Below are 19,470 nucleotides of genomic sequence, written 5' to 3'. Positions count from 1 at the left end.
CTGCCCCAGCAGCAGGGAGACCTGGCTCTGGCTCCCCGATCAGGGGCAGCGGACTTGAAAAGAGCTGCAGGGGAGGGGAAGGTCCCAACTCCCTGCCTCAATGTGTTGGTGGGGTATCTAGCAGCTAGCTCACTGCTAGCTGCCCCACTGGCATGTTGGGGTAGGGGCTATGACCTACCCCACCCCTGTAGCTCTTTTCAAGCCCCATGCCTCAATCACCCAATCAGGGCATGAGGTTGGGACCTGCCCCTGAACAGGACAGTTCCCAGCACTGGCCCCTCACACACAAAGCTTGTTTTCCACTCAGCTCTGCAAGTGCAGAGCTGGGTGGGGAACAAGCTAGGGAGGTTGTTCCCTGCTCAGCTCCACAAACATGGAGCTGGATGGGGAGCAGGCTGGGGAGCTTGTTCCCTGCTCATCTCTGCTAGTGTGGAGCTTGGTGGGAAACAATCTCTCCATCATGTTCCCTGCCCAGCTCCTCAGGCCCCACCAGCAGGGAGCTCCCAGTGCCAGTTCCATAATACTGGGATACCCTTATCTCCCAGTGACAGCAGGACTGGTACTGGGAGATCTTTATTTAGCAGCACCAGCTCTGCGGTCATGGAGCCAGTACTCAGCAACCCTTAACTCCAGTGTTGGCCCTGCGACCACAGAGCTGGCACTGCGAGATAAAGATCTCCCACCCCCTATGCCCCATCATGATCTTGAAGCAGTGGGCCTGGAGATCCCTGCTGCCAGGGCAGAAGGACATAGTCCCTGCCTAGGCTCGGGTGGTGGAGCCTGCTCTAGCAGCTGGGAGCTCCTGGGGGCAGGGAGCAATCTCCCATTCTCTGGTGGACAGGTGACTGGGAACAGATTTGCTCCTGGTCAGTCACATGAACATTACTGCACTGTTACTAATCGAAAGTAAATTTGCTACTTGCATTTGCAGGCAGTAAATTTACTCATGATTAGCAAGGTTTACTGCATATTAAGCATGTACACATGTAGATGCTTACTGCACAGTAAACTATGCTACTGTGCAGTTAAGTGTCTTGTGTAGGGTAAAATACTTTGTCAACAATACATATATTAACCCATCTCTTATTTATGTTATGTTTAAGTCTTTATTTCAAGCTACTGTAAAGAGAGAAACTGCAAGGAACCCACTTCCCTCTATTATTCTTTCCTTATGCAAGACTGGCTGTGCTTCTCCAGTGTGGGGCTTGGTGTCATAAGTATATCACAGAACACTCTTACTCCAGTGGCTCTGTAGACAAGGAGAATTCATCACTAGTGTAACTCCTGATTCCAACTGAGTTACATTAGGTGTTAATTAGGACCATCACATTTTGCTGCTTTCCTATGCCGCTATAATGCCTTCAGCCACCTCAGCTAAGGCAGTTTACCTTCTGCTTCCTCCAGAGCTTATCAGGTGCAAGAGCTGTTACTGAACTCTTATATTATTTCCTCAATAAGGGGACTTATTTTATTGTTCATGGAATATTTTAAAGCAGTGGTGCTGAAGGCATTTGAACAGATTCTGTGTCAGATCAATGTGCTTGAACTGTGATTAGAACAAAAATTATACCTTGAGCCAAGCCCACATACTACTGGTAATTATACTTCACTTATATGAAATATCTTCACATTAGGTGCAGAATACTTATAATTAGTCTCAGTAAATTTAGAATATTCATCACCCAGTTATTACTTAGTCTGTGCTTTAATTTGAGACAGGATGGTTATAACAACAAGTACTGTGCTGAACCTCGATCATATATTTTAGTCATATTGGAAGTGACCCAGGGAACAAACATTTTCAGTATCTATCTGGTAGAAATTTGCAAGACTGAGTGGGTGAGACAGTCCTGCTTTTCCTTTTCTGATCGTTAAGATGCCCAAGTCACTTCCCTGATGACTGTACTGTATTTATTCACATAGTGCCCTGCACCAAAGAGAAGCAGTTCTAACTGGTGCTGGCAGTTTCAAGGCAGTTGCTTAATAAATATGCCGCATACTCAGTTCTGCACCATTTCCAGATCACCAAAAAATTGATCCAAAGCTCAGTGAAGTGGAGAGAATGAAACTAATTAATTTCAATGAGCTCTGGGACAAGTTCCAGTTACACTCCCTGTTGACTTTACATGTACAGATGACCTCAAGGTCTAGTTCATTACTGAACAAGCCATGAAATTTCCACCTCTAAATGACTGCTGTGCTTCACAAAATGAGCACTTTCCTTCTTGTGTACTACATTTCCTTTTGTGAGTACACTTACTGCAAATCCTTTACAACCAGACATACAATCTACTAGGATTTGCCTTTGGGCAAATATGTATCAAAGCCACTAACAGCAGTATCAAGCTAAGGTAAAGGAGAAGACCAGAAGTAATATCATTGTTTGGACACAGAATGGATGATATAATTCCAACAATACCATATAGGCAATAGGCAAAGCCAAATAACATAAAAACATGCTTTGTCTGTCTGCAATCTAGTGGTGAATTATTGTTTCTAACCTTTTTAGAAGATGTAAAGTCTTCATCATAATGCAGCATATTGTATACAGCATCTGAGTGGTCTCCTGCAATGGCAAATGGATGTTCGGGTACCACATTAGAGAGCTGAGACCTGGAACGCTGCCGAATTGAAGTGCTGTAAAATGGAAGATAGAAAAGATCTGTCCCTCATGGGCTAGATGACATCATACTCACATTCAAGGATGGTTCATTTCTCATATCAGTTTAGATAATAATCTGAAATCAGGGCTTACTGAAACAAATTTAAGGACTCCTACAAATTCTATCCACCACCTTCCTGAAGCTCCTAAACTGCAGAAGGAAGAACTGGAATTACTTTTCTACTCTATTCAGGGGTGCATAACTCAACCCTCACTGTGGTTTTATACCAAAGTCACAGTGTTTACTCATTAAAGGAATCAGAGAATTTCTGTTCCACGTGAAATATGTTTGATAGGGCATCAGAGAAGTGATGCTCCTTCAATACAGTCAAAACAATTTCATTACAGATCTGTCAGTCACTGTAAAGTAGTTTGTACTACACACCACCTCACACAGTAGTGGAACATGAACAGTGAATACAGTAATGCCATGAATGCTAGCTTTCCACCTAGCCTGACAATATGGAGTCTCGAGATCTGGGATCTCAGCATCTTACATTTGCTGCTTTGGCAGTGTTGTCTGAATTGCTTCCCTCTAATATTAATAAATACCGTACTGAATCACAAGATGCCTGCTCTCTGGAAAGAAATTCCATGATTACAGACATGAATGTGAAATCCCAGTAGTAGTAGTAGTAGTAATATAGTAGTAATGTAGTAACAGTAGTAGTCAGAGAAATAGTTTCCTTATAATCTATTTCTAAAGCACTGCTAAGCAAGTCCCATCAAGGAGTTTTGGGGTACACCTTTGGAGTTCTGTCTCTGATTACAATTTTAATGTCCCAGCCTATGTAGCAGTAGTAATAAAAATGTCCTTAGATGTGAAGAAAATATAGTCTCCCAAAACAGAATGATTAAATTCCAAAGAAATTATTTTTCCATGCTATCAACTTATATGTAGATAAAGTAAATATAGATATGTGATTAACATGAATATGAAGAGTGCAATATGAAAATGTTAGGCCAGAATCCGGGTCCTTGCTTTGTATGTTAAGTAGTGCTTTACATCATTTTCCACTACCCTGTTCACTAAAGGACAGCATGTGGTCCAGATGTTGTCAGTACCATGGACGACTCCACCCTTTTTTATATGGTGTTGCTTGGCTGAGAATCCATTATTACAGAAGTTGCAGTCAGCAGGCTTTACAAAATAAAGCCCCCATTCTTGGTCTTGCAAAAGTTAATGTCTACTGCATGAGTGGGACAGAGAGCTACTCAGCTGAGAAGATGCTAGTGTTCAATAGCATAACAAAAAGAGAGCGACCAGGAACGAGACCTGGGTGCCAATGTAAAGGAGGGTCCCAGATGGAGGTGGAGAGGGAGAGGGGCTTGATCCTCTAGCCTTTGTGGAGCAGAGCAAAGTCAGAGTTCCCCTTGTCATCCCCCTCCCCATGGGAGATGCCACTGTTGTGAAGGAAGGTGTTAGGTGTCACCATTAAAAGCCAAGTTAACCTGGCCTTGGCCTTGCATCCAACACTGAATTAAGGACTTTGGATTCTTGCTCACCTTATAAAATTGATGTAAGGGTAGTAAACAGTTATAAGGGTAGGGGAAAGCATTGGAGATACAGCAGCAATCTGCCCCAACTAAACTAGTTGGGGGGAGTCACTGTTCCCCCGAGCACCACCAGGAGTGACCAGGAATAACGGTCACAAGCTGGCAGAGGGTAGGTTTAGCTTAGATATCAGAAGGCGCTACTTCACGGTCAGGGTGGCTAGGGTCTGGAACCAACTTCCAAGAGAAGTGGTGCAGGCTTCTACCCTGGGGGTATTTAAGAGGAGGTTAGATGCACATCTTGCTGGGGTCGTTTGACCCCAGTATTCTTTCCTGCCATGGCAGGGGGTCGGACTAGATGATCTGCTCAGGTCCCTTCTGACCCTAGAAACTATGAAACTATGAAACTCTGCGCTGCATAACTGGAAACCTAATCCCTTCTGCCTTCCTTCTAGTGCTCCAGGACACAAACCCCATCAGGTACTCCTCTTCTAGAAGATAGCACCTCTGCCACCTCAAATATGTTAATGAAGGAGGAATATTTGACCTGTCTTATAGCCATTTTGTACCTGTGCAGGACACCAGGACTGGGGATGTGTATCATGCCCTCACCTTAAGTATGAGGACATAAGCTTAGCATGCAGAGAAAGTGAAGAGGATCTATATTTAGCTGTCTTTTCATGGACTTGATGAGCTTTGCATAAGGCACTTGTTAAACAATCTACAAGTTTCCAACTGGATTGTACCTGTACCTTATACCTTGTCTGCATCAGACGCAGGATACCATGCAGGATCCATGCAATTGAGGAAAACCTGACAAAATATGGACATGTGGAGATGCATCAAGAGGTGTGGCAGCTAGAAAGGCTTACCGCAAGCTGGCTCGATAGCTCCCTCTTCTAAAAGGCTGCACTCTCTCAAGGTTTGGCTCAAGCAAGTTATTTTCTGTTACTGTAAAACATAAATGTTAGACACTCCTTAGTTCATATTAGAACTGAACATGTTCTAAACCAGGGGTATCAAACTCACCAAGCCCTGCAGCCCATATGGGTGACATGGGGTTGGTGTGTGGTCAGATCAGGTCCAGAGACTGGGCCTGCAGCATGGCTCCAGGGTGCAGAGTTGGTCTCATATAGGTACTGCATGCAATATACCACCCAGACCAGCTCCATGTGCCACATGAGGCACGTGTCCTGGACCAACCCTGCACACCAGGTAATTGGCATGGAGTTGGAGCTAGGGGCACTGAGTACCGCATATGGCATACAGGCTGGTCTGGAGCATGCCACATGTGGCATGTGTGTCCCAACTGGAATCCGTGGGGAGCACCACAGGCCAGATGTGACAGGGCTCCACAGGCCAGATGTTTGATACCCCTAATCTAAACTAGCTGTTTATTTGTAAAACAGAAAACTATCCCTAATCCACAGTAGGAATGATTTGTAGGAAACTTCACTTACTCTCTGTACCTTTGCATTAGACATAGTAATGTTAGGGAATTTAATGTGGACTTAATGATCATCTCATTTTGAAACTGGCCGTAGCTATTGAAACCTGTTTCAGTATGTTTGTACCATAAGTTGTTCTCATCCTTCAAAGATAATCATATTCAAGGTCTGTTGCTTCACAGCAGTACAACATATGAGTCCTTCAGTCTTTCATTTCTAGAAGCCTGGGTTCAAATATGCCTTTAGGAAAAAAAATGTGGACTTACCAGTCCATAAGTTGCCTGTATTTCAAATACAACATGGTTGAATTGTCAGCACTTAATTAAGATATAAAATGTCAGTGCATTGGAGGCCAGGAAGAATACTGTGCCAGATTTATATAAGAAAGGTCATTCAGGCCATGAGTGCAAAATACCCTTTAGCCAGTGCTATCAGTGTATCACTTTTATGGACAATAACATTCAGCCTTCAGAAAAACTAAAGAAAAACAATCATCTAACATAAAAAAATCTATGTTTTGTAGACTTTTATACCATTTCATAAAAGAAGGGCAAGGGACTTGCTTTTTACTGCTGTTTCATTAAGTGTTTTATCTCCTTGGCTTTGCAAAGTCACCAGTGTAAAATAAACCCCTTTTCTTTCCAGTAGCTCCTCATGTGTTCCTCTCTCAACAGCCCTTCCATGCTCAAACCCTATGATGACATCAGCAGTTTTGATTGTGGAGAGACGATGAGTCACTGAGATTGCAGTGCGGTTTAGACGACCCTGACAGAGAGAAGGAGCAACATTTTTAGGACAGTACGCAGACATTTTGAGATATGCTGGTCATGTCTACATGAGTCAGTAAGGTGGCTGGAGCCACTGCCTGAGAGCACAGGGCTCCTGGTTCTGACTCCAGGCAGGCCAGGCCAGGCCACGGAAATCGCTCCCAGGGCAGGCGGGTCTAAGCTACACCCTGGCAAGTCTGGCTTTGGCCCTGCCCCGGGCATTGGGAGCTGTGAGCCCCACTGGGGCAGGCGGAGGGCAGGCAGAAGAGCCCGGCTCTGCTCCCTGATGACTGAGGCTGGCAGTTGGGCTCTTCCCGGTGCTCAGGGCAGATGGCAACCTGGTTTTGGCCTGTGTGCAGATCCGGGGGCACGTGCCCCCAGGAAGAGCCCAACACAGCCCCCCTCCTGGGGGGCACGTAGCAGCAAGAGCTGTGCTCCCCTGCCCTGCACCCACCAGCAGCTCACCCTGCTTTGTTCCCTGCTGCAGTCCCAGCTGCACTCCTTCACCTCTTCCCTAGTCCCAGCCTTAGTCCATCCCTTCCTCACCACTGATTTTTCCCTGATTTAAAATTAGTTTTTTTTCCTTTTCTTCCTTTTATCCTGATTTCATCCCAGTTTTTATGTTTGGAAGATAAACACTGAAAAATTCCCAGATTTTATTTTAAATAAAAACTGAGAATGTAGAACACTACTCATCAGCTATCTTCAGACACACAGATATGACAGTTATAGAAGATAATCATCCTTGACTGCAAGGGGTTGCTGAAGGATATGAGGATCTGACTCTGATTTGGACTATAAGCTTTTCTACATGTACTGCAAACAAATACCTAAATGTTGTGTTCTAATGGGTTGCTGCATAAATGACATGTACCAATGACACTACCTCTAATGAATGAATACTAATTTAAATAGTAATGAAAAAATTAAAGTCTTGTAAAACTTAAGCTATACCTGAAACTGTTATGAACATGATAAGAACTCCGATTTCAAGAAGGATAGAATACACTCAGTGAAAAGGTGTGATTTTCTAAAGTAATTCATTCATGCTTTCTGAATGGCTTACTGTTTTGATGAACCACAAAGAAGACACATGTCTAAGCACCACCTAACTATGTAAACACATAATTCCAAAATTTGGAACCTCCAAGCTCTTGTTTTGCTGCTGCCTAATAATGGAGGTATCTGAAGTTCCTACATGCCTAACTGTCTGCTTTTGGGTATTCCCAACACTGCATAAATCTCAGCAGTCAAGCACTTAACTCATGTTAGCATCCATAAGCTATCACCACCTCATCACCTGTGGGACCTAATCCAATAGTAATCTCTGAGTGTGTGCCAAGCTGAAACTGACACACAACATGGTAGACAGTTGTGAATCCCAGTCAGAGAGAGGTGCCTAAGTCCTAGAGTGGGGGTGTATCTTAAGATATATCTTTCCCTTCGGGATTTTCTACTGGCTAACTTAGGCAGCTCCCCACTCAGTGGGCTTGCTTTGTGAGATTCCATTTTTAAATGTCTACATTTCCCCAAGGATGCCTAATAACTTGGGGCTGTGTATTCCTTATGATGGAGGGTACACATTGCAATGCTCTAAGTCTTTTATGCCCAGCAGACAGCCCCTCACCTCAATATGTATATGGCTCCCATCAGGCTAACATCCGAGCATCAAAGAAGCGTTTGAAGTAGTAGAAGAAAGTTAGTGGTCACACAAAGATCCCTAATCAAAGGGGAACATCATTTCCAATGGTTCCTCAGCTCTCTCCTACTCCCAGGAGCTGAAGGACTCATGGTCTGAAGCAGGTAAAGGATGGCAACTCAGAATTGAGATGCCCTGGGGAACCAGCATAATCAGAAGGCAAGAAGGTTATCTTAGTAAGCAACCCCTTTTCTCTTCAGATAGCAAAGATTAAGTGAAGCCAAAAAATGAACAAAAATGTATCAACATCTTTGTTCTAGATAAACCTCTTACAAAGATTCCACTGGGCAGGTCTACACATGAATACTAATGCAATGCAATAAACTCTGGCACAGTTCATGCTGTTCACAGTTCTGAGGCACAGCATTTCAACATACACCCTGGCCTATAGCCTGTTGAGCTAGGGCATCACAGCCTCAGCTGGCCGGGGGCCCTTAGAGCTGCTCTGACCCAGCTCAGTGTGCGGCAGAGGAGCTGGGTGGGGTACAAGGGTGCTTAATTGCAGGGCTAACTGGCTGGCAGCCCTGTACTGAAGCCCCCTCATGTACACATGCACTGTGGTGGAGTATATAACTATGCTGGCAGTACTAATCAATGGAAGAGTTAATCAGTTTACTCCACCCTAATAGCTCTGCATGTGTAAATCAATGACACTTTAGAGCCAATTAGGCAACTCCCGAGTAAGCATCTCCTATAGATACACCAACTGAGAAGCAGAATACTTTCCAGGAAAGACCTTCTGGACCCCAGCAGCAGTGCATTTTTTCTTTGAAAGGAATCTCACTGACTTAATAGCTGTGCAGCTTTGGGGTTTGGGGCACATTATCCATGGGAAAAGCATATTAATGAAGAGGAGGAATTAACAGGTGTTCTCTAGATGGAGCAAGCAGAGATGAAAAACAAGTTTGCCAGAGCAAAAGAACCTGGAAATGTTTTCTAAATTCCTAGGAAATAAGAACAACTGAAAAAAAGTCCTTCCCTATAATGCCCTTATCCATAGCTTCATGGTTTCATAGTTAGTAGGATCGGAAGGGACCTGAGCAGATCATCAAGTCCAATCCCCTGCCTTGGCAGGAAAAAGTACTGGGGTCAAACGACCCCAGCAAGGTGTTTGTCTAGCCTCCTCTTAAAGACCCCCAGGGTAGGAGCCAGCACCACTTCACTTGGAAGTTGGTTCCAGATCCTAGCCGCCCTGACAGTGAAGTAGCACCTCTAGCATACTGGAAGTTGGTTCCAGTATGGAACTAAACGTCAAACAGGCATATGCTACCTGTAGAAACAAGATCATATCAAGGTAAGAATTCAGCAGATTTTTCATGTGAAACTTTTTTCTTACTACAGAGGTTCCTGTATCTATTCTGAAACAATTTGCTAGTTTATAAATTCATTGAATTGTTTAGGCTGAAAAATACTGAATAACTAAAAATTAGAAACCTTTCATTTCAACATTTCCAAAGCAAACCATTTGGATTTTCCATTTATAAATTGCATTTTTTAAAATATACAAGTGAATTTATTTTTAAAAAGGTGAATAAAAAAAACTTAGTGTTTATTTTGAATCAACCCAGTATGACATTCAGCACTAATTTGGTTAACTTCATTTGGCAAAAATCAACAATCTGCAGATGGCCATATTTTGCTCTAACTGCTCCCACAAATACTTGCTTCCTGACTTAACAAAGGGAACTGAGCTCTTCCTTCTTCAGATAATCTACTGTAATCAGGATGTTTGTTGAAAGAATACCTTCAGCATATAAAAGGCTCACATTCTCATATTTCCGTATAACAACGGGATAGGCATTGGCTTTAAGCAACCAAGTTTGAAAATTGTGCTTCTGTTTTAATAAAAATCAAACAAACCATACTTTGCTCATGGCAAAAGGTGTGTTGCATTTTCAGTGAAAAACAAAGCCACTCAGAAAAATCATAGTTGTTCCATTTCCCCACAAGTATGAAAGTAGACCCATTTCACTAACAACATTATTCTAATTAATTTTTCACCCTGAGAATAAGTTGATTTCTTAGGAAATTTTGGGCCCTAAGCAGTAAGTGGTTTGGATATGTAAAAATTAAAGTAAAAATGTTCACATTTTGTTTTCAAAATAGCCGTTTAACTGAAATCTGTAGTGAAGCTAAATTATGACCTTTTAGACTGACAGAAATTATAAAAGAAATTCACATGTATTTCCAGTGCTCATTTGGAAATTTATTTTCCAGAATGGCTGGAATTTTTACCTGTTTACCTCCAGATTTCATACAAAATGTTAAGAGCAATTCCCTATCATTAATGATATTGCACCATTTAGTACATGTGAAACAAATGTTAAAGGAAAAAATAAATACTGATTTTTTTTTTATTTATTTATTTTTTTTTACACACTGTGTAAGCACCTTCTACAATACTTTGCAAATGTATTCATGCCTCTCTAAACTTGATTACCAGCATAAAAAGCAAACCTTATGAAGCGCTTCATGGACAATAGCTTCACTTTCGTTGTCCAATGCTGATGTTGCCATATCCAGTAGCAGGATTTTTGGGTTTCGGACAAGGGCTCGAGCAATAGCTATCCTTTGTTTCTGACCTCCGCTCATCTGGTTTCCACCCTCGCCCACATGTGTATCAAATTGCTGAGCAGAGGAGAAAATTAGAATGAATCATATAGTGAAGGGCTTTGCTTTGTTCCCATTGAAATCAGTGTTCACACTTCATAGGAACAGGAGGAAGGAATAGGCCTGAGAGGAATAATAATTTCTGAAAAACCAGTAGTGTTAGAACTTGTTCTGCCCTCCATACAGAGGCCCCTACATATTCAACAAAACCCTTCCTCTTAAATAGGGAGGCTTACACTACCTTTTGACCCAGAGCAATTCCATCAGAAAGAGCTGTAACATAGGTGAAAAATCTTCCCTCTCCCCATCTCTCGTGGTGACCTACTAGCAAACTTTGCAGCACCCCAGGCTAGTTTCAGAATGTCAGACGCTCATCTGGCTTTACATGATTCACATGCATTGTAGTACACCAATATCAGGTATACGGTGCTGCTTCGTTTCTGTCAACACTTAAGCTTGGTCTACACAACAGACTTTTGCCAATGTAGCTATATTAGCTAGAGGTGTGAAAAGATCCTATACATGAGGCAGATATGCTAACCAAAGTGGCCTTTTGCCATCTTAGCAAATGTAACTGAAGATGATATAACTATGACAGCTGAAAAACCTCTCCAGCAGTATGCATGCAATTGCCACTGAAGAGCTCAGCTGACATATCTACATCTGCATAGCTATAGTAGCAGAATCTTTGTAATATAAGCAAGCCTATAGGTGAGTGTATGGTTTGTGTGTGGTTAGCCTGGGACATAAACAGCTAGGTGGAACTGCATGACCTTATTTCTGTAGTATTACCCCAAATTAGAATCTCCTCATGCTCACTTAAAACCAAATCCTGTCTTTCTTCTACTGCACTTCAGGGAAGTTCATGTTAAAAAGACTTTCTGCTACGGCCTATCTAACCCATCCAAGAATCTAGGAAAGCAGCTTAGGATGATAAATTTGTTATCACATGTAACTAATTACACCTGTAACTTTCTCATTTGTTTTCACTTTGAGCCTCTGGGACAGCTACAATTCAATTTCTACCCAACCATTTGAGTACTCAACAGGTTGTAGGAGAGAGAGAAGGAAAAAGGAAATTCCGCCCCCTGTAAAATCCATCCAGATCTGCTAAAAAATGTTAACAGGCACAATTTACTTGGGGCAGATCCATGATGAAGTTGTAGGCATTGGCCTCCCTGGCTGCTTTGATGATGTCTTCCATAGTTGCTTCATCTCGCCCATAACGAATGTTCTCTGCAATTGTGGTAGCAAACAGGACTGGCTCTTGTTCAACAATACCAATCTGTGAGCGCAACCACTTAATATTAAGGGAGCGAATGTCATGGCCATCCAGAGTAACCTACAGAACCACATAAATTGAAATGGAAAACCAGTCAGTGCCATTCTTGTTTCCAATTCAAATTTCATACTACTCAAGTCTATGGTCTTAAATGAAGTTATTCCTGCATTCCCCTGGGGTAAGAAAGAATAGAAAGAAAGGATAGAATCATTCTTGTTTACACTTTAAGCAATACAATGAAAAATAAAATTAGATAATAAAAGAACAGAATCACGGAGCCACACAACAAGGCCAGCATCCAGGCAGCCCAACCTCCCTGCCTAGACCAACACCAGACTCACAGACATACTTATGCACACCAGTACCTCACACTGAAAAAAATAAAAATAAAAAATAAAAATTCAAAGCTGTGATGGAGGGCCTTGTTCCCTGCAAGAACAGGCTGCAAGCAGGCACAAACATCCCTCTTTTCACTGCCACAATGATGCTCAGCCCCAGAGATACAGTGTAAGCCTCTAGGGCTGCTGGCTTCCTCACTGCACTGGCCTCAACAACCTCGGCTGCCCCAAAATTAAAATTTAAAAAAATAAAGGACATTTTGGCTGTACCAAATTCCTCTCTCTCAGAAACAACCTGAATGCTCAAATTGAGGCATCTAAAAAACCTGGAACACAGTGTGGCCACACCAAGTTCTGCAGCTTTAAGCCTCACAGTCCTAGCACTGGTCTGATGGGTTCTGGGGCACATCTCAGCTTGACATACGGGAAGATTCAACCTAATAAGAAATTATGCTTTTCCTTATTAGGCCTCCAGAATCTTCATCAGAATTGATTTTCTAGATGGATTTACAAAACATATATTTTCTATAGGAAACATTTCTCAGAAGATACCTATTTTCTTCCGAAAAGCTGAAGTAATGGTTTTTTGGCTGCATGCCTGGAAAACTGTTCTCATTTTCACAGTCTATCTGCAAAAATATATCCAAAGTTGGATTTTTTCACAGAAGGGATTCCTGCTTTCCAGCCAGCAATTCTCATTAATTTGGATGCTTCCATGTGCCTGCATTTCTAACACCTACCTCCCTGTGTTAGGTTATAAGAACCAATTATCATTTTTAATAGAGCAGGTCAACATTTTTCATTTGTTTCCAGGGGATTCTTGGGGTCCAAAATCAACCTTTATCTAAAAATGTAGATGTCATTTTTTGTCATTTTTGTTTCTTTCAGGATCTCCTTTTTCCTCTCCAACCCCTGTCCTTTTTCCAAGTTCCCTCTTCTCCCCTTCCTTTTTTCAAAGACACAGTGAAAGAAAGAAGAGAGGAAAGGGGAGGAAAGAATAAAGAAAACCAAAAAGTGCTGAAAATGAACATTTTCAAAACCAGGATCTTTATAAAGATGTTCACAAAAAAATGAACAAAAAAAAACATTCCCTTTCAAAAACTGGGCAATGAAAATTATTTTTCTTCATTTTTAATCTAAGTTATAAAACATTTCCAAGTTATAAAACACCATCAGATTCCCAGATGAACAGTGCTATATGAAGATAGAACATTCTGACTATTATCATTACTACATAAAGAAATCATGGAAATACCAAATGTAATACGACCGATTTCTTACATGAATTAATCCAAATAATGACTTGTATATACTAAACTGAATATTGGCCTTTTGTCATGAGATACAAATCAACGTTTATGTGGTTTGCACTAAGGACATTTATAAACTGAACCTTAAATGCTGTTGGTAATAACATGCAGCTAATCCATTCAGCACATATTGTAGCAATACAGGAAACCCTTGCTATTCACGGGTTTGCATTTGTAGTTTCAAATATTCGCAAATGCCAAACCCACTTCTTAAATACACTTACAGGAGCTCCTTGAGAGCCTCACGCTTGCTCCTGCCGCCACCAGCGCAGCCATGCCTCCCCCTACCCCCCGGCCACCGGGAGCACTGCGGTCATGAATGTAGTGCCTTATTCGCAGATTTTGCCATTCATGGGGATCTCGAGAACATATCCCCCATGAATGACAAGGGTCTCCTGTATTATGAGATAATGGTTAAGCGCTTAATGTTACATTTCCCAAACTTGGTCAGTTCAGGATTCTCCAACATTGTTCTAAAAGCGTAAGTACAGTTCCTGGCCTGAAAACAGAACAAGACAAAACAAGACATTCTGCTTATCTCTTACCCACTGATTTTAGTAATGACTATTTTAAAAACACCTTGACGAAAAATCTTCTCTTAACTTTGAGTGAAAAATATGATACCCTTCAAGTGAAGGGCAAAGTGACATAATCTCACCATTCCTTCACTAGGGTCATAGAATCTCTGGATAAGCTGCACTGCAGTGCTTTTCCCAGCTCCACTTGGTCCAACGAAAGCGGTTGTCTCCCCTGATTTAATAACCATGTTGAGGTTATCCAAAATCTGAAAACATAAAAGGAACCATGCATTTCTGGAGTCAAACAGGTGCACTCCTTCACCCTTATTATGAAATGGACAGTAAGAAAAAAAAAGTAACCAAAATATTTTAAAATAATTGTAAGAGTTTATAAGTATACATCATGTATGGGATTAAGTCCCAGGAAGAAAATACAAACAATTCTGATCTTTGGTCATGCTTGATTGTCATTTAAGTCAACAGGACCTGAACTTGTGCATACTAGAGATTAATTTCACCTGAAATACATTTTGCAGAACACAGCAAACCTACAAAAAGAATACTGCATAGCTAGGGCGAGTGCCTGAAAAGATCTAAACATTGTTTGCACCAAAAAGCTAGTATGAGAATCAGGTGTCATACGTAATAAGCTCCTGTTCCTAAAATAATTGCATGCGTTCTCTTGCTTGATAGTGTACCTTCTAAGGAGAATGTGTCCATTTAAACACAGCAGCACTGAAGTAGATGTGCAGGTAATGTTCATGTACTGTAAGAGCTAGGCAGAGGTACAATACATTGCATATCTCTAAAGCAATTGAAGTTACATGATAAAATGAACTGAGCAAAAAGATTTTATTACCTTGTGCCTTTTTTTGTGCACATTGCTAAAACAGTGCAATTCATTACAAAGGAACGGTATTGCTCTAAATTCATGTTCTTCAGAAAGGAATTTGCATAGCAATGGATGTGTCAGAAAGAGAAAGCAATGGGGTAAGCTGATTAAAAGCCATAGTAAGTTCTAATACTGTTGACACTAAAATGATTAATAGCCCAAGTTTAAACAAAGGGCTTGTGCTTTTGAAAAACATACTCTAATGGAGTTTAGAAATTACTCGCTAAAACAGCATATTGTAATTGCTTATGCTCAAATTATTCACAGGAGAAATGATGAATAATTACCTTTACCTCTGGCCTGGATGGGTAATAGAATGTTACATTATGGAACTCAATTTCACCTTTTACTTTATCCAGTTTGTAGCCATTCTCTGACATACTGTCAATGGTAGGTTTCTAGAATAGAATTTAGCATGTTATTTATTTGTTGTTAAATAATTGATCTTTTGCGGCAGTTCATAAATTTCCCTACCATGTTACAAAACCATGAGCATTCAGCCTGAACTGCTCTGAGATATACTCAAGCAATGGAAGCCTGCTACAAAGCATGGAGAAGAATAACATTCTAGGCCAAAATAACAATGCATTTGTCATTGGTGAATAACAATGGAAAGAAAAATGAATGCTGTATTCATTTTAGCCATGCAGCCAACTCTTTCATTGAATCACTTGACTTGGAAAAATCTATTAATAAGGCTGGTTGTTTATCATGGCAAGACATGAGAAAAATCATAACTAAGGGCATGGACAAAAGAACCATTTATTATAGGTTAAGAAAGAGCAGGACTTTACAATGGTAGCTTAGCCATCACTGAATGACAGATAAATTACCATTTAGGATCCACTTATTATAGGTAAGAGCATGCATAAAAGCAGTTACTGTTTAGCAGTTGCCACACAGGAAAGTCCGGCCTCCTTACTCCCTGCAGTAAATTGTCAGTCTATCCATTCAGGGAATAGGCACAGAACATTATGATTTAATTATTGGTTAATTACTCTGCCACAAATCAGGAGTAACTTCAAGGAAACCAACAAAACCATATCATTTAATGTAAAGGATTGGAGGCCCCAGGTCTTTATATGAAGTCATAGTTTGGAGCTGGAAATCATAGTGATCACAAACATACAGTTTTACCCAGTAGCTGAATTTGTGACTGCCTACAAACTCATCAGGGGAGATCAACAGCAAATAGGTAGAGCCCTTTTCTCCCCACCACTACCTGGGGTGACAAGGAACAATGGTAATAAGCTGATGGAGAAAAGGTTTAGGTTAGAGATCAGAAGGCAATTTTTTACAGTTAGGGTGGCCAAAATCTGGAACCAACTTCCCAGGGAAGTGGTCCTCGCCCCTACCTTGGGCATATTCAAGAGGAGGTTGGATGATCACCTGTCTGGGGTCTTGTGAACCCAGCATTTATTCCTGCCTGTGGCAGGGGGTCAGGCCAGATGATCTGTTCAGGTCCCTCCTGACCCTAGCTACTATGAAACTATGAATACTGAGAAATACAATAAGAGTAAATTTTTATCTACCAAATGGGCTATATGTTCTGTACCCAAAAAACAGATGCTTTGAGGTGGGTTAGATGAGCTGTTTTGGCTCTGAAAGTGTCAGGGAAGAACTTATTATTTTCCTGCAAAACTTTTTACTATTGTGAAACATAAAATTTGAAAGTGTAAACTGACATGGCTTTCTTTGAGACTGAGGTGCCAGAAGCCTAGATTCTCTAAAGTAGGCGTGTTAAACATAAGGCTTACTGGCCAGATTAAGCTTGTGGGGCTCCTGCAGGAGCTGGAAAGTGAAAGGTGGAGTCTACCACTGAATTCCTGCATATGGAATACAGTTGGGTGTTGGCTTTGGAGGAGTGAGCAATGGGTGTGTTAATCCCTGTGGCTTATGAATATGTGACAGCTAATGAAACTGCCACTCACCCTGCCACTGGAGTTGGGTCTGGATCCAACCTGCATAGAGCCCTGCAGTCTAGGAGTTTACCACCTAATAAGTACCTAATTCCCTTTGATATTACTAGATTTCATCACATTCCTATTTAAATCAATAGGAAACAGATGCCTAAATACTTCTGAGGATCTATGCTTAGCTGCTTACATTACCTTTGTAAATGGGATTTGTCTTTTGAATGCTTCTGAAACATCATTTATTTGAATTTAGAAAAATATCTGTAGATCCTTCTCCTATGCCCTTTTAGCTGACTTCAAAGTCTTTGGCTTTTGGATCAGGCCTTGATGCCTCTGTGGTAACTAAACACATATAAACTAATATAAATGGTTGCTAAAAATATCTAGCAATAACTCCCAGCCCTCAACAATTTCTCTGTGGCCTAATTAAAAGGATTTAATCAAGTGCTTTCAATTTGGTAAAGGATGTTTATAGAAGCTGCAGGCCAAGTCTTTGTCTGCATTTGAGTTTTCCTTTCTTGTCTAAACTGAAAAAAATGCTGAGAGAAAGAGCCTCATCTGCTAGAGGCTGCATGGCCCAGTGACATTGGTCAAGCTGCATCCATTTATGCCAGCTGGAGATCTGGCCTGAGCTCTGACTACAGGATTAACACCCTCCACTGTGCCTTTGGCTTTAACTCCTGGTTGACTGTGAACAGTACTTATGAAAAAGTAGGAATAAATATTAGTGTTTGTGCTAGTGTAAACCCCACTTGCAGAGTTGATTAGGGGCACTATAAATTTCTGTGCGTGCAGCTGCATATTTTTTATTGCAGTAATTTTTTCCTTAATTATCCTCATATTTTTTTCATTAATATTGTTGACAAAGCCTACGGTGCTTGAAGCTTATCTAATTATTTTTCACAGCTGACTGAGAGCTCAAGAAGTTCATTACTTACTTCATCTATTGTCTCAAAGATGCCTGTTGCAGCCCCGCGTCCAGTGGCAAAAGCTTCCAAACAAGGAGAAGCTTGACCGAGATTTAAAGCACCTATTAAGACTCCAAAGAAAACCTGAAAAAGACACAGAAGACTTTAAATAGCCTGAAGTGGGCTTTTTATATACCTTACAAAACAACCTGGTATAGAATCTGGCTAGCAGCTAGATATAGGCTGGACATGTTGGAGACTGGCAAGCAGAAGAGACACTTAAATCACTTGAGAATGTCAGAACAGCATGGCAATGAGTTCCTATGTCTCAAGTTTTAAAAGCAGCATTAAGTAGTTGTATGTTTAAGATAAATGACTAGCAGCAGCTTTGAACCAAAACCCTTGTGTCTGGAACAGTGTGGATATCCATGTGAAGACTGATGGTTGTATGACAACTGAACCTGGAAACCTTGCTGTGAAGGTAGGTTCTAGCCACAGAGAGTCCTTCCTCCTCCTGATGGAAAAGTAGTGCATGTGAAAATGAATGCCCCTACTGCACCTGCCTATGCTTAAGCAATAATAGGATGGGACAGTACCAAGCATCTTTGCAGAATACTGTAATATTGTCAAGGATTGTATCTGAGATGTTCCATTACTGCTGCATCATACTATGTTTCTCCTCTGGTTTTCTATACAAGTGCTTTCCTGAGCCCTATCCAGTGAGTTTCTCCCAGTTCGCCCCCAAATGCTAGCCAGAAAGCAAAGGAGTTTGTTTCCTGGTCACGCCTTTCTGAAAATCCCAGGAAACTCTCCTTTGGCTCCAGATTTCAGATATTATGACACAAAGGGATAATCACTAGAGAATGCAGAAAGCTGAGAAGAGGATCAGGGGGTTAGAGGCACCATGCTCCAAGACAGGGCATGTGTAGCTGAGTCCAGAATACTGAAGGAATCAGTTAAAACTTGATTTCTTTGAGACCTGCAGATATTCATGACCTTTGGATATTGGGTGCTAAGTTTATTTAGGCTCCTAAGTTTATATTATATGTGCCACTGTAGAGATCCCACTCCAATTATGTTGGTAATTTTGATTGGTATTGTGGAGCTGAAATATGGGACACTGGAAGAAAAATAAGTCTTTTTCCTTCACTGTTCTATTATACATAACTACAATGCAGTCATGTTAATACATTATTTACATGGTTTTATTTCTAGGTGCAGGGTAGCAATATATTCTAGTTCAACCTTGTAAATATTTTTCTCCTTACCTACTATAGAAGTTGCCTTCCTTAGAATTAAAAACTTTCTTTCCAGGACTTACTTTGATTTATACCATCCCTTCTGGACTGCTATCACCAGAGAGATAATTTGACATATATCAGATATTTGCTGTCTCATATGTCCTTTGGTTTTACCTTTCATGCATTTTTACTCTAATATGACCAATACATTTGGAAATAAAATAAAAATGTTAAAAGGAAGGTGTATAACTCCTTAAATTAGTTTGGCAATTCCTGTGGAATTCTACCAAAAGGCAGTCAAGGACTCTCAGTCCTATGAATTAAGACAGGCAGGCAGTTGTGAAGGACATTCCACCAAGGGTGTAGCAGGTGAGTGGTATTGCCA

The 19,470-nt window shown here is 41.1% G+C and overlaps 1 protein-coding gene across 1 annotated transcript in view; it reads right to left on the bottom strand.

Moving 5' to 3' along the window:
- ABCB11 (ATP binding cassette subfamily B member 11) overlaps positions 1 to 19,470 on the bottom strand; it is an 85,254-nt gene that overhangs the window by 24,899 nt on the left and 40,885 nt on the right. Inside the window, exons 12-19 of the mRNA XM_090045543.1 lie at positions 17,875 to 17,988; positions 15,308 to 15,418; positions 14,269 to 14,394; positions 11,819 to 12,022; positions 10,528 to 10,698; positions 6,168 to 6,369; positions 5,029 to 5,107; positions 2,502 to 2,637 (exon numbers count right to left, since the gene is read on the bottom strand). Of these exons, the coding sequence (XP_089901669.1) occupies positions 2,502 to 2,637; positions 5,029 to 5,107; positions 6,168 to 6,369; positions 10,528 to 10,698; positions 11,819 to 12,022; positions 14,269 to 14,394; positions 15,308 to 15,418; positions 17,875 to 17,988 (1,143 nt within the window). The remainder of the gene's footprint in view (positions 1 to 2,501; positions 2,638 to 5,028; positions 5,108 to 6,167; positions 6,370 to 10,527; positions 10,699 to 11,818; positions 12,023 to 14,268; positions 14,395 to 15,307; positions 15,419 to 17,874; positions 17,989 to 19,470) is intronic.

Source organism: Crocodylus siamensis, chromosome 4 (assembly GCF_052110815.1).
Source record: "Crocodylus siamensis isolate JL-2025a chromosome 4, ASM5211081v1, whole genome shotgun sequence".
NCBI classification, from domain to species: domain Eukaryota; kingdom Metazoa; phylum Chordata; order Crocodylia; family Crocodylidae; genus Crocodylus; species Crocodylus siamensis.
This window is presented reverse-complemented; position numbering and strand designations above follow the sequence as displayed.